The 15,533-nt window shown below is 36.9% G+C and overlaps 1 protein-coding gene across 1 annotated transcript; it reads right to left on the minus strand.

The window, feature by feature from the left end:
- Positions 1–603: 603 nt before the first annotated feature.
- On the minus strand, positions 604–15,252 carry LOC102081069 (protein-glutamine gamma-glutamyltransferase 5). The gene is made up of 15 exons (XM_019359156.2): positions 14,893–15,252; positions 12,693–12,863; positions 8,865–9,119; positions 8,603–8,721; positions 8,057–8,185; positions 7,625–7,802; positions 6,834–6,969; positions 5,865–5,974; positions 5,454–5,569; positions 5,185–5,311; positions 4,236–4,516; positions 3,389–3,563; positions 3,126–3,289; positions 2,241–2,374; positions 604–1,575 (listed from the first exon to the last, which is right to left on the minus strand). Exons 1-15 carry the CDS (start codon positions 14,915–14,917, stop codon positions 1,428–1,430), a joined length of 2,268 nt encoding a protein of 755 aa, XP_019214701.1. The 5' UTR covers positions 14,918–15,252; the 3' UTR covers positions 604–1,427.
- Positions 15,253–15,533: the final 281 nt, after the last annotated feature.

Raw genomic sequence — 15,533 nt, forward strand, 5'->3', positions numbered from 1 at the left:
GTTAGAAATCTTGTAAACGGAGTTGAGAAAATATATGTGCACAACTGCAAAAGAAGTACTGATAGTCTGAAACTCAGACAAAATGTAAAAAAAAAAATAATAATAAATTGCTCAGTTTTGAATGTTTGCAGTGTGCCTTTGATGTTTGGGCCGGTTGGGGTCTCTGTGTGCATGTTTTCTTTGTGCTCAGGATCTTGGTCTGTGACTGCTGGGCTATGGTCCAGGCAATATAATTTAAAATCATTCCCCAGGATGGTTTTTATTTTACACACACATGCACATGTAAACTCTATGATCAGTATGTGCTTATAATATTTTAGAGAATTCGGAGAAAAGCTAAAATATGCTTCAATTCATGGTAATACAAAAATTTTCAGAAACAGTTACCATGAATTATCAATGACAATATCAAAGGATGGCAAAATTCCTTTTGGTCATTGTGTTTGCTCTTAAGGCTACACGTAAATTCGTTTGAAATTGTACCTCTGTGCTCCTTAATAATCAGTGAGTGACAGTTGAACACTCAGGTCTCTCTTGAAAAATACAATTTCTTAGTATGACAGAAAGGCCAGAGGCATTACTAATAAAAACAAAAATGTTAACTATGTTCCAATAAACATTTTATTTGTATAGTCATAAAAATGTACAAAATCTACAGTTCAAATAAAACACACGAGTATAGGCCAGTTTACCTCTCAGCCACAGGGAGGCACTTTAACACCTTCTCATCAACAGGCCAGAGGAATTTATGCAAACACAAGGAAATCTTACTGTGTCGTACCATTCGTAAACACTATGAAGAGGTCCAGTTTGTTTAGCAGATGCAAATCTGACAGGCAAGCGCTTTAAAAATATTACTGTTCTGCTGTGATTGCCGTGTGCTTGCTTCTAGCTTCCTTCAGGAGCAGGAATAAGCTTGCAGGAACACTAGCCAATACATATTTTAAGAGTAGTTAATAAAGCTCAGAGTCTGATAAAACACACAGTGAGAATACAAGTGTCTGTTTTTCAGTTTGCTGTTTGTACAACAGGTTTAGCCAAATTCTTAATAATATGTAAACATTCATTTTTACATGAGAATTAGCTGAGAGTTTGTACCTGAAGTGGCCCTAACAGCTTAAAATATGTAGTAGTGTCAGCTTTTGTGTCAGAATACATGGTGACAGTGAATGCGGCATTTATATGAAACATCAGTGCAGCACTTTCTGTCCAGAAGCACAAACTTGTTTTTTCTTCTGAAAATCAGCGAATGAAAGAAAGGAAAAATACATAGAAAACTATTATCTCTTATCCCACAAAGGTTGCTTTTTAAAGCAACCTCAAAGTTTTTATATATATACATATATATATATATAGAGAGAGAGAGAGTTGTGTAAAAATGAATGAATGAATGAATGAAAGGCCTGAATTAATTAAACTGGTAGGTTTTATGGTAGAACATCGAAAGTGCAGGTGCACTTGAGGTCTCTGAAGGAGGAGCAGTCAAAGTCAGCCATGAGAGTCTGCTTTCCGGTCTTCTTGGGAAAAAAGGTCAACTGGATACGTATCCTGTTGCTTGGCCTCAGATTTGGAAGTCTGTGGGAAACATAAGAGTAATAAAGAACTGTTAAGGTCAATGTTTAGTTTGTGGATTTGACATAACATTTTATACACAGTAACAACTCGCTAGAAGCCTGTTGAAAAGACAACTTTGCCAGACATCCAAACAATGTTGAGATATGGTAAAATCTGAAAACTTCAGACTGTGGAAAAGACTTTTACAAAGAGATGACCCTCTTGTCATTATTCCTTCAAGGGATTTTGCTGGGGTTAGGTTCTTTAGGAAGTCCCGAGGCCTGTACTATGAAGCAGGATCTGGGCTTATTCAGGAAACTTCAGAGCTAACACTTGTTTTTCAGTGTTACAAAGGTGGTTTGCTTCTCACTGTTGTTTATAGTTATATAACTTATGCTGCAGACCTAAACCGCTCCAGAGCAGGTTTTTATCAAGATTAGAGAGACAAGCAACCCATTTGTACTTATGAATTCAAATTTGATTTCTGTTTTTATATTTAATCTTCAGGTTACTCTCAGACCCTTAAACACTTCCAGAGGCTGCAGGAGAAAGAATAAAAATGAAATTCTAGATTCTCTGTCTTAATGACAGAGCACTGACTCATTCACTCACACAGTCAGTATTTCTACTGCCTTTCCCTCTTGGCTCAAATTGAATAAATAAGGTAGCAGATCTTTCACACATACATGCATTTATCCTCCCCATCCACTAGACCACTTCCAGACAAAGTCAGAGTGCAGTCCGTCAGCATCTTGTTGATCGGGTTCATGAAAACTACTTCAGCAACTGTCCTTTGGTTCAGTCTCACTGGACCATTAACCTGAAAAACAAAAATCTCACTGTTTACTTATTAGTCAGTAAAACGATGTAAAAATCTTTGCATGTCCAGTTTTGCTTCCAACCTGCTTGAAAATATAAACTACAAATTATACCTTCAGTTTATCCAGCCTCTTTTTTTTTTTTACCGTTAGCAATGCATGAAAAATAAACCTGATAGCCCACATCATATCAAATTACAGATACAGGAGTCACATTTCGATCCCTAATGGACAAACACAAAATTTGGTATAGACACCAAAGCTGCTGAAGATGATCTGTATAAATAGGAACTGACTCCTCATCTAGCAGTCAGGCTCAGTTTGACCTATACCAACTTATAGCTAGTTATTTTATTTATTTGTTTTGTGCTACTTTAGCAAGCTTTTATGCATCTATCACGCTTGTAAACAAAAACAACAACAACAAAAAAACAAAAAGAAACATGTCAGTTGTAGCATTATTTGCTCAGAGTCCTCCTATGAACAAGAAAAGCCTGAAGTAGCTGCTGGCATAGTTGCAGACTTTAGTTTTATATATTTTTTTAGAATTTATGTTCTATATTTATTTTAAAGGCATATAACATAATTAAGTATAATTATATTATAAGAGTATTTATAGGAGTATAATTATCCTATTTAAATATAATATATTAATTTATCAAAAATCAACAGCAGTCAGCTAATGTGAAAGTTACTTCAAACAAAGTAACATAATGATTAAGGAGACACAGAGATGGTAGTTTTTTTACTCACTGTGATGGACATAGGAGGATTCAACAGAATGACATCATTCACTGCTAGGTATACGTTTCTTGGCTCCAGCTTATCTGTGACTACAGCTGAAATCTTCATGCTGTCAGAGCCTACCATGTGTTTGTGGTACACCAAGAAGGGGACCAAGATAGGAATGGACAGATCTGGAGCAGACAAAGGGAGTGAGAGACAATTATAGTTGTTGCAGTCCCCCCCAGAAAAAAAAAAAACACTTGTGAGAAACTCCTCAGCAATTTACCCACCTTTCCCAGGCAGCAGTGTCTCTTCCTTTGTCTCAGTCTGGATGTTTTCAACTGGTGAGCCATTGTATCTCATGGCCTGGACACTGATATTGATGGACACAGGCCTGGCAGTGCGGCTTTCACTGTTCAGCACCAACTTCAGGCTCACGTCCTGACCGTCCATTGGCTTGGATACCTGCAGCACCACAAATTCAATTCAATTCAATTCAATTTTATTTATACAGCGCCAAATCACAACAACAGTTGCCTCAAGGCGCCTTATATTGTAAAGTAGGCCCTACAATAATACATACAGAGAAAATCCCAACAATCATATGACCCCCTATGAGCAAGAACTTTGCTGACAGTGGGAATGAAAAACTCCCTTTTAACAGGAAGAAACCTCCGGCAGAATCAGGCTCAGGGAGAGGCGGTACCTTATTCCAAATGGCTGTTTGACATTTACTTAAAGCAACAGCTTTCTTTTAAAAAAGCACAAGAAAACTTTTAGGCAAAACAGGTAAGGGCTTTTATTTTTATTTTTTAAACTAAAGTCTAAATAAGTTGTGTGGCATTATTTAAGGTTATCAGATTTGGCATAACCAAAAAGTACTGTTGGGATTTACGCAGACGGCACAGTGAGGAGAAACTCAGATTTTTGACACTGACCCTGTTCGTATGTATTTCTGGGAGTTCCTTTTTTTTGTTAATAGAAAAAATGTTAACAGTGGAAAAAAGGTCACTGCTACATTTGTAAAAAGTAGACAGAAAATTCACACAACAAAGATAAAGGTAAATACTAAAATATAATTAAGATCTACTTGAATAGCTCTAAAAATAAAAAGATATATAAGAAACTGAGATGTACCTCTTCAAATCGCATGGCTATTTGTGGAAGTGGAAGGATGCTGTCATTTGTATTATTTGTAGTCTTATCCTCTGTGTTGTTCCCTTCCCTCCCTCCATTCCCAGTTCCATTTGTTGTCCCTCCATTCCCAGTTCCATTTGTTGTCCCTCCATTCCCAGTTCCATTTGTTGTCCCTCCATTCTGGATTGGATTATTTGTCCCTCTATTGTTCTTTTCCTCTTCATCTCTGGAGTAATCTCTGGTGAGGGCATATCTAAATACAGTTCTCTCCTCATTAGACCCTGTAAGAGTGGAAAGTTTTAGAGTGAGAGTGAAAATTAATTTTGTTAAAGAATTTCTAACCTTCTTATTAGTATCGGAAAACAGAGAAAACAGTCACCAAACCAATTTTTATTTGTAATCTCTTTGCAAATCACTAGTGAACCGTTAAAACAAGGTTTATATAGTATTTTTTTTAACCGAATACTATCTATCATTCAAAGAACCAAAGACAGCCTAAGTTAGCACCATGGACTGTATATAAAAAGGCGGATGCAACATCCTGTTCTGTTCATGAATTTTAATTTTTGTTGCCATGATGTCAGGTCTCTCTTGGAAATTAGATTTGTAATCTCAATTAAATTTTTTACCTGGATAAATAAAGGACTAATATATATATTTTTTTTAAACCTGAGAGTCTGTGAAGATTACACTACCACTCTATTGATCTATGACCTTAATTAACATTTTGGTCTCACATGCTTATTTCAGGATTTATGTGACACATCAAAATGCTCATTTTATAAATAGGGGTGGTATAACAGTGGTAACTTCTGACTAACAAATCATTACCATATGATTGTCCAGTGTCATATCCCTTGTGAGATCTACTTTCATAATATCAGGAAGGTAAAGAACAAAATTCTCCATTGAAACCTTCAAGAAACACATGTCTGTCAGGTGAACCCACCTTCCTTGTACTTGTAGCTGTCTGTGATGTCCAGCCTTGTGTTGGAGCCAACAGCCTTGGTGGAGATGCTCTGTCCGACTCTCTTGGTGTCAGAAAAAATATTCACCATTGTGCCATCAGCTTTACACTGCCAGGACACAAAGAAAGAAACACGATAGAAAACAAAACTTGAAATAAAAAATATTGCTATTATACTAAAGACTGCTCCTCTTTTGGTCCTATTAACTATGTTATTTGCAGATTTATATAGTACAGCTCTGTTCACTAACCAGCCAGTCAATGCAGTCAGCATTGACCATAGCATAAACAAACGGGGCATCATATTTGAGATTGGTTTCTCCATTCAGGATGGCTTTGACTGAGGCTGGACCGCAGCAGAATACACCTGCAAAAGGACAAGCAAGAAAAGGCATCGGATGAACATTAAATAAAGAAACACGCTTTACTAATACAGAGTAGTTTTTATTCTAACTTCATGGCACTATATATGGAACTTTCTAACCATGGAGCTGCCATCACTAACAGCACTAGGTGAAAAGAAATCACACAATCGAAAATCACATTCAAAAACAATACTTAAATTTTTTTGGTATATTTGCTGGCAAAAAATGAATAGTTAAAGTAGGAAAAGAAAAGTCATTAGACAAAGGAAGAAAATCTGAGGAGACAAGAGTTCGTACCATCGCTCTTCTCCTGTGGCGTTGGATCCAGAACTTGCCAGCCATCATATTTACCATCTTTTGCCAGGTCAGTTCGCCTCATCCAGCACTCTAACCAGACATGATAGTTCCTGAAACATATACGTGACACAAAATTCTGATGTTGGAGTCAGTGGAAACACAACAGTGGCTTTAAAAACTCGACAACATGGCAAAGAATGCTGGGTGATTCACTTCAATTCAATTGAATTTTATTTATATAGCACCAAATCACAACAACAGTTGAATCAAGGAACTTCATATTGTAAGGTAAACACCCTACCCTACCCTAAGCTTGAGAAATGGCACCATAATTCACACTGAGGACATTCTTTCCATTGACAGATTAAAAGCTTTCAGACAAAGTCACCACGCCCATAGCATACAAGACATACTTTGTAAAACCACAGTGAAGATTAAAAGCCTTTAAGACTTTTGGACACAATTTCATTTGTCCTCCTTTATGCAGTCTGACATATCAAGAACAAGATGGTGGTTGAGTACTATTATAACAGAAAAAAAACAGCAAAACCTTTTGAAAGTCAACCCTGTAGCTCTATAGCGTTTCTGGTGTTTGTTTTCCAAAATCACTGAAAAATAATTGGATAAATTATAGAAAATGTAAAAAACCTCTTTGTTTTTATTTTGTTATATTTCGCTTTACTTTGGAACTCTTGGAAGAGACCAAGAAGATTTCAGGTTTGTTGTATATAGTGCCTCTCTGTTGTATATAGTGCCTCTCTGTTAGTGCCTCTCTGTTTTTTAAATTAACCTTATTTAGTTCTGTGAAAAACTAAGACTGTACAATGCTCAGGGAAACTGTCTCTCTCTCTCTCTCTCTGTGTGTGTACAAAGGAACTGTTCAACTCTTTACCACAGAATTAATTTCTGATCTGTACCTGTCTCTGTTTGCTTTCTCAAAGTAAGCCATATGAGCTTGTGTCATCTTACCAGATACTGTCCTTGGTCTCTTTCTCTCTCACTCCATAGTCAGCGTGGTACACATCAATGGTGAGATTCTTGTTGCTGTCATGAGCTGACTGGTAGTTGGTGACCACACGGCATGGGATGCCCAGCAGACGCATTACTGGAAATACAGACATAAAAAAAACAGATTTTTTAAAAATGTGATATTTGTCAAATTGTACATTAGTTTAGCATCTTATTGTTAAATGTTGTTGCACTGGCCTAGTGATGGAAAGTTATAAGTAAGGAAAAGACAAATCAGTAAACCAGTAAAGCTATGGCTTACCAGACTTTCAGTGTAATCCTATATTAGCAATAGAAAATCTAAAAAATTGGCAATTGTAAACAAACTTGAGACTTTGGTACATATACCTTGCTAGGACCCCTTTGCCTCCACAATTGCCTTTATTCTTCATGCATATATTCAACAAAATGACAGAGACATTCCTCAGAAATTCAGAACTGTTCTAATCCACTGTGGTCATATAGCAAGAGACATGGTCAGTGACAACCCTCAGGTAGGCTGTGGCATTTAAATGATGCTCAGTTGTGATTGGCTGATTAAATATTTGGATGAATAAACATCAGGTATACCCAGCAAAGTTGATAATGTATGTAAACTAAAGCACCTGCCATATAAAGCAGCTTATTTCTTATTTCTCATTTCACTTGCCTAAACACATACTGTATATATAACAGATATTTAGGTATGTATTCATATTACCCATCTAAATAGATACTTTATGTAAGTGAGGACTTGCAGATTTAGTCAGTACCTGAACACATCACTCCTGCAAATACCCAGCACTGTCCATATTTGACTGGGTTGCAGCCGATGTTATACCAACGCTTGAGGATGGGATAGCTGCCAGACCAGTGAGAGGGTATAGTTCCACCCCAGAATGGAGCTGACCACCGTCCCTCCAGGACGCCAGAGTCATCATTACTGTTGATCTGGAGCAAAACAGGAAAACAAAGGTGAGTGAGTGAGTGAGCTTTGGCTCCCCTCAAAATGACTATGAAGCATTCATTAACAAAAGGTTTTGTTAATTAATGCTTTATAGTAATGCTTTATAATTAATGCTTTATTTTGTTGATGATGCCTTTTAAACGTTATGTAAAATGCTTTAAATTACCTTCTTGGTGAAACTTGCAGTGCAAATACAGTACATCTGTCCAAAACACATGTATATACATAAATATCCTACCATGGCGCTGACCACACGACTGACATAGATGGGGTTACAGCGAGCAGAAACATCATTGGCTGCATTTGCCAGGTGTTTGGGGTTGACATCCAACATCTTAAGACAAATCTTCACCATGTCCTCTTCAAACTAGACAGGAAGAGAGCAGCTTATCTTAAACTACAGTGCTGTAGGTTATTCGTACTTAATGGCAGAGTCAAAAATAATCGAAGCATTTGCATTAACTAATTAATTCTAAAGTAAAATATTAACTTGAAGCAGCTAATATCTAAAAATGTCACTACTCTATACTTCATAATAGCATGTTAAAAATGATCTACACTAGTCTCACACCATATAAATATATGTCTCTTTGATTAAGAAGTTAAGCCATTAACAATGGTGACCATCATATTTGTGCCTCTGCCATACTGAAAAATAGAACTCTTAGTATAAAAGACTGATTGTTAAAAACATGATTAATGTGGTACTTTTCAGTGTTGATTTATCAAACCTAGAATCACAAATCCACTAAGCCCTACACAGTCTGTGTGTGTGTGTTTATACCTGGCCAAAGTCCCAGTTAGTAGATGTGATGTAGTTCCCACTTCCTTTGTAGATTATACCACGTTCATTCATCACAAACTCCTGTCTCTCTGTCTCATTCTGCATAAACACTGAATCATCTACAGAGGCGGGAATAGGGATAAACACATGAGACAGACGGATTAATGGATGGATATACAGTGGTTTTAAGGAAAACAACAGCAACAGATGAACAGTGCTGGAGAGCCTGGAAAACAGGTGGGCAGATAGAAAGATAACTTACCAGAACACCAGGGATTGAAGAGCACTACCAGTTCTGTCAACAACGTTTCCTCATCCCTATGTCTGGCGGTTAAGTTGTACTTTCCGATTGGAGTGTCAGCTGGGGGGGTAATGGTCAAATTCAAGGAGCCTGTTGGTGGGTTGGACCCCTTCTCTAGCTCCACTTTCCACACTGCCTTTGCTGATGGCGAACGCTGGATTTTGTCTGGGATACCAAAGCATGACTTTGTTCCCAGGTCCTCGGATGGATTTTCTCCTGTAGAGAGGAGTCACAGAGATCATAGATGTGATCAGTGTTGGTCAAGTTACTTGAAAAAAGTAATCAGTTACTAATTACTGATTACTTCCCCCAAAAAGTAATCCCGTTACTTTACTGATTACTTATTTTCAAAAGTAATCAATTACTTAGTTACTTAGTTACTTAGTTACTTTTTAAAAACACGATTTACAACCTGAATAGGTGATAAAGCGATAGATCTTTCAGCCCAATTCTACTTTTTCTGCATAATTCATCATACAAAATGTAATCAAATGGAAAAGTCTCTTTTTAAAACTTGTTTTATTAGTTTTAATCTTTTAACTTTATGCATCAAGCAAAAATTAAATTATATGCAACATTCTCTGACTGGAAGAAATTTGTTTAACATTTAAACCTATTTTCTGCACATTCCAGCACATAAAATATTTTTTTGTGTTTACACTCACTCTTTCAAATAGATGCAAGTAAAACACAGCAGAAAATAAATAAAATCAAAGACTAGCGGTCCTGTTGCTCTATTTTCACCTGTAAAGCAGGACTGGGGTAGGCGGAGGAGGTTTACCCTGGTGCAGGTGTGCTGCAGCGGTCAGTGGAAGAATCCGCGAGTTTCTCTGTGAATTTCACATTACGTCGTAGTACACTCGGTGCTTGCTTGGAAGTTTAGGGGTTTTTTCGCTGTAAAAAGAAGTTTTCTTCCCACGCACAACGGACACTAATGTTTTTGTCACTTTTTATGGACTCAAACTCAAAATAAGGTCAGTACTTCCACGCTTTAAACGCTGCATGCTACACTCTGTCCCGCACTCGATATATTATGATCTGCAGACAGCTGTTGTCACGAACGTCGCACTCGCTTACGTCACTGTCATGAGACGTTCTCGCAAAAAATCACGGTTTTAGTAACGCAGTAACGCAGCGTTCCTACGTGAAAGTAACGGTAATCTAATTACCGTTTTTGCAATAGTAATCCCTTACATTACTCGTTACTTGAAAAAAGTAATCAGATTACAGTAACGCGTTACAAGTAACGCGTTACTGCCCATCTCTGGATGTGACAATACAATACCAACAAGCCATTAATTTTAACTACAGAGTGTACATGAAAGACAGACATCATGAACCAGTGTGAGTTACACCTGCATCTTTTCCAGCAGTCAACACAGGGCAAATGACTAAATTTTAGTGCATGAAAATGTTCCCAAACACACTGCCAATGCAGAAAAAGCATATCTTCATAGAAAAACACATAATAGAACAAAATTAATAGACTGTCTTTCCCATTTTGATGGAGAATAGAATAAATGACAGCCAACGTTCAAAAAGCTACTTAAAACTACAAGAAGGCTTGCCTAATAGAGTTCAGACTGCATCGAGGAATAGAGATGGCCATACCGAATACTGATTTTCAAACTCCTTAGAATTGTAAAAATTTTCATTTCATTGCTGTATTTCCCGGGAGTGGCTCAAGATTTTCGCACAGTACCCAATGCTCATTTTATGTTTGATTGCAACATAAGGCTGAAAGATAGTTTAAAAGACAAACAGTGGTCATATCCAACTGTGCTGACTGGCAAAACGCCTTTAAGTAAAGCTTAGTTTATTTATAAAAAGAGCCTTTCCCTTATGTGTTATGTCTGGCTTTTTCCTCGCCCTTTCAATTTTTGCCCCACCCTCATTGGTTTCACCTGATATTATTTCTCCTGATTGCCCTATTTTTTTTTTTTTTTTACTAATTTACTAATTGCTCATTAGTAAAACCTGCTTTTTGTTGGGAATACCTGATTCTGGTTCCTGTGTTTGGGTCCTCTTTTTAAACTACAGTTAACCACATGTAGCCGTTATTTATTATTTAAATTTATATTTTTTATTGATTTTCACAAAATTCTTCACATGTATCCATACAGATCTTTCAAAAATGTTAATATCAATGATAAAAATAACAGCAACAAAAAAACAGAGAAAACAAAAGTAAGCAAACATGAACAAACTCCTGTTGATACATGGAAATCAATATTCAAACATCCCTTTTATTTACTATAAAGTGTCACAACTGCAAACTAAATATTTAAATCAAAAAAAATATAAATTCAAATTATATAAACCAAACATGCACAGTTTGCAGCTATCAATTGTTCAGACTGACTTTCTCCTGGATCCAAACCTTTCCAAAGCTCAAACAGGGTGCCTTCAGTGGGCTTGGAGGTTTTTGCTTTGAGTCCCAACTAGGGCTGTCAGCGTTAATTGCATTAAAATGACGTTAACCCCAAATCCGCGTTAACACAGCATATCTCCGTTAACGGGTTAACGCAGATCACCCTTTGTGTGGGGCTGCCAGTGTTGGGAAAGTTACTTTTAAAATGTATTCCACTACAGATTACAGAATACATGCCCCAAAATGTATTTTGTAACGTATTCCGTTACGTTACTCAATGAGAGTAACGTATTCTGAATACTTTGGATTACTTAATATATTATCATGCTTTTTACAACTACATGAATGTACTATTGCTGTGTGATGTATTACTATTACTGAAGGTTACTCGCCATACCAATACCAACTAGAATTTTAAATCTTAATATAAAGTGAGTAACAGTAGGGTGGACATTAGTTAAGGCTGCACTTTTTGCAGCGATCTCGTATAGAAAACTATTCCGCGCGTATATAAAACAGGTCCTCTGGCTAATACGGTGGGTTCCGTGTCAGGCTCGTAGCCGAAAACTAGCTTTACTTTGTTGTCTGGGTCAACTTTGCTAGTGAGAGACAGAGAGAGGCTGCTGAGGAAAACACGAACACAGTGTACAGTCGAGTCTTAATAGCTTACTTACAACTGGCCAACACTGCCCATGAGGCTACATTCTTTAGGGCTATGCCTGTAACACACTGCCTATTGCCTTCATATTAAATAATTTTTTGAACAATGATTTAAAAAAATATTTCGTCACATCATTGTGCGGACAGCAAGTAGAGGTGACATGGGCCGCGAGATTGAGACACAGACATTAGAGCCTTTTAATGCGTGTTTTGTTTGGGTTTCCAATGGCGTGGAATTACCAAGGATAGAGAGGGCATAGCCTAACATATGAAACAGGAAAAGACCGCCGTGTAATCCATTTATTTCAACAGAGTAACTGTATTCTGAACACCACCTTTTTAAACGGTAACTGTAACAGAATACAGTTACTCATATTTTGTATTTTAATTACGCAACGGTGGTACATGCATTCCGTTACTCCCCAACACTGGGGGCTGGATGGCGCTAATACGTTAATCGAGCTACCCGTGCTAACGCGTTGACGCAGTCCAGCCCCACACAAAGGGTGATCCGCGTTAACCCGTTAATGGAGATATGCTGATATGGTGATTTTGGCATTAATTAACGGTGATTAATGGTGACAGCCCTAGTCAACAGCTTTGGGTCAGTAAATATTTGTTCAGTGCCCATCAAACAGCATCTTCTGTACACTTTGGACATATTTTTTATTATAAGGATTTAACTTGGGAGGGTTTACATACAATATGTTTGCATTTTTTACAAAAAAAATAAATACATTATTTAATGGTGGACCAACCTGTTACTGCTGTAATGGTGAGCGGGTAAAGATTGGGGTTGAACGACTGTGTCAGTTCAACTTTCACGGTGAACCGCTGGCCTCGCCTCACAATCAGCTGATCCTTTGAGATGTTTTTGGTGCGATGTTCTGTGTTGTTTGTCTCACAGTTGAGATTCACTCCTTTAAAAACTGCAAGAAATGTAAAATAAAATATAGAAATATTAACTGTAAACAAAAATATCTGAAAATCAGGTCACAAAGTGAAGTCTTTATTTTATTAAGCTTATTTTAATGGCATGACACTTTAAAAAACAAATAAACAAAAAAGAAAAGAAAAAGACCCATATCAGTAGTCTCCTGATACATTTTAACTTGGTTTCCTGGAAAGATTTGCAACTGCAGGATGCTAAAGGTAAGCTTTAAGCTTGCTACACCGATACCTTCTCCGTGCTAAAATAGATGAAGATTTGGAGTGACCTCGATTCACCAAAAAAAACTGCCTCAGCTTGTCAAAAGTCTCAATTCTATCTAGCAATTTGGTGACAGGAACCTAAGGCAGGGCAGGGGGGAGATAAAACTATTTAAACACCGTCATGAGAGTCTAAAATGTCACAAAGTGGAAGTTACATGTCAGGATTGGACATGCCTCAACAGGGCAGAATCAGTGATGAACACAAGGCTCGTGTGTCTTGGCCAATCCTCAACAGCATGGTATTAAAAACAAAACACAAGCCTCACATACAGGCCTACAGGTATGTTCAGGAGAACAGGTTAATCCATATAAAAGCACTGCACTGACAAGTAACATGGAAAACTGGGCCACAATTCATAGAAGCACTTAAGCATAAAATAGTGAGAAAGTTTGGAGAGACTAAACACTTTGTCTTTTTCTATATAGATATGAGAAGTACTTTTCACAGTCAAACTTTTAATTTTAATGTTAGGAAACAAGATTTAACAGGTTTGACATGAAAAGTGAATCTATAACCGTTTGTTAGGAGAGATGAAGTTTTTTAGATTTTGTGGTGATTGCTGGGTGAGTTTGATTTGGGTGTGTGTGAGGGAGGGAAAAATGCACACACCTGCTTTCATATTGTAGTTAACTTCTACATTTTGTCACTATTACTCACATTTTCCATTTTTTAACAAGGGTGTACAGTAAGAAAAAAACCCCCAAACTAAAAACTTTCTTTAGATTTATTAAAGTTATAAATCTACAGCATGCAGATTTCTCCCCTTGGGTAGAGAAATTTATACATATTTTTTTTTACTAAACATACATGAAGGATGGCCTGAAATACACACTGAAACACCTAAGAGACGGAATGCATTTATGGGACCTTGCCTTAACATCTAGACAAAGTTTTGGTTATCTGTGACATTAAAGTCAGCCTGTGAACTCTTTCTAAATATTTTTTTACATTTTTTTTTTTATGCAGTGCCTACAAGTTTGCATAATTTCATATTTATATTTCTAATGCAGTCTCATTGATATCTTTAAAATTTTAGATCTTTAATTCAAACAGTTTCCAGAGCTGCTAAATGTTACTTTGTTCTGATCTGTATGTTACTTTCTTTGAAGATGTTTCTATAGTTCTAAAAAAATCTGATGGAGGGTGTCAGATATTGGAGATGGTCCTGGATGGGAGGCAAAACATCATGCGCACTAATATTTTGATATTTATGATTATTTATAGATGCCTTCTGAATAAAAGAACAAAAGTAACCACAATAATCTAATATATGATTCAAAAACAACTGCTCTTACGCCGATGTAATGGGCTTTTGAGTACGAAACTCAAACTGATTATGGTGGCATCGATCAAATTTAGAAGGTGTTCCAGATTTCCTGAACTAAATTTTCTGTCAAACTGGCCTGAATCTGAAACTTTGGATTAACTTCTACTTGCAAAACATATATTTGAATTTCCAGTTTGACACATGATGACCACAGACATGCTGTCATGCATGTAAAGAGAATAAACCACAAAAATTCTGTTTAATGCAAGTAAGATTTCTAGAAACTGGGAGACGCTATTTTATTTTAACTCTATAAAAACTTTGAAATGGGTGCAACCTTTGCAATCCTGCTTTTGACAAGACTATTTCACTTTTATTATTTAAATTAAACGATTTAATTTAAATAAGAATACATTAAGCCCTCAAAGATATCATGATAAACTTCAGTTAATATATGTCTAAAAGTTAATGTACTTACTTGACTGTTTGGTCTCCGATGGCATCTTTCTAGACTTTCCACAGCAGTTCAGGTACAATGAGGAGGTCTCTGGCTGGGACTCAGCACTACACTGGCAGGTGATTCAGCCCTGATTTATTTTAAACCGGCTGTCACACCCAGCCCCAGTTCACATTAAAGCAAAAATGTTACACAAACTAGATTAACCATTTCCTGCCTGTTCAAAAATCCACCCACACAAACACACACTTAGGACAATATGCAGTGCCTTTGAATTATTAGCGCTTTTCTGAATATCCCAAGTGTATTTTATAGTGGTATCTAATTTGTGTGGCGTGAATAATAAGTCTGAATAAGGCAACATGTAAATAGCTGATCCAGGTTTGAGCTCACTCTATAATGTTTGCAGGGGTTTCCTCAATTTCAATTCAATTGAATTCAATTTTATTTATATAGCGCCAAATCACAACAACAGTCACCTCAAGGCGCTTTATATTGTAAGGTAGACCCTACAATAATACAGGGTGGGCCATTTATATGGATACACCGTAATAACATGGGAATGGTTGGTGATATTAAAGTCCTGTTTGTGGCACATTAGTATATGTGAGGGGGCAAACTCCTCAAGATGGGTGGTGACCATGGTGGCCATTTAGAAGTCG

The sequence above is a fragment of the Oreochromis niloticus genome, linkage group LG5 (genome assembly GCF_001858045.2).
Source record: "Oreochromis niloticus isolate F11D_XX linkage group LG5, O_niloticus_UMD_NMBU, whole genome shotgun sequence".
In the NCBI taxonomy this organism is placed as follows: domain Eukaryota; kingdom Metazoa; phylum Chordata; class Actinopteri; order Cichliformes; family Cichlidae; genus Oreochromis; species Oreochromis niloticus.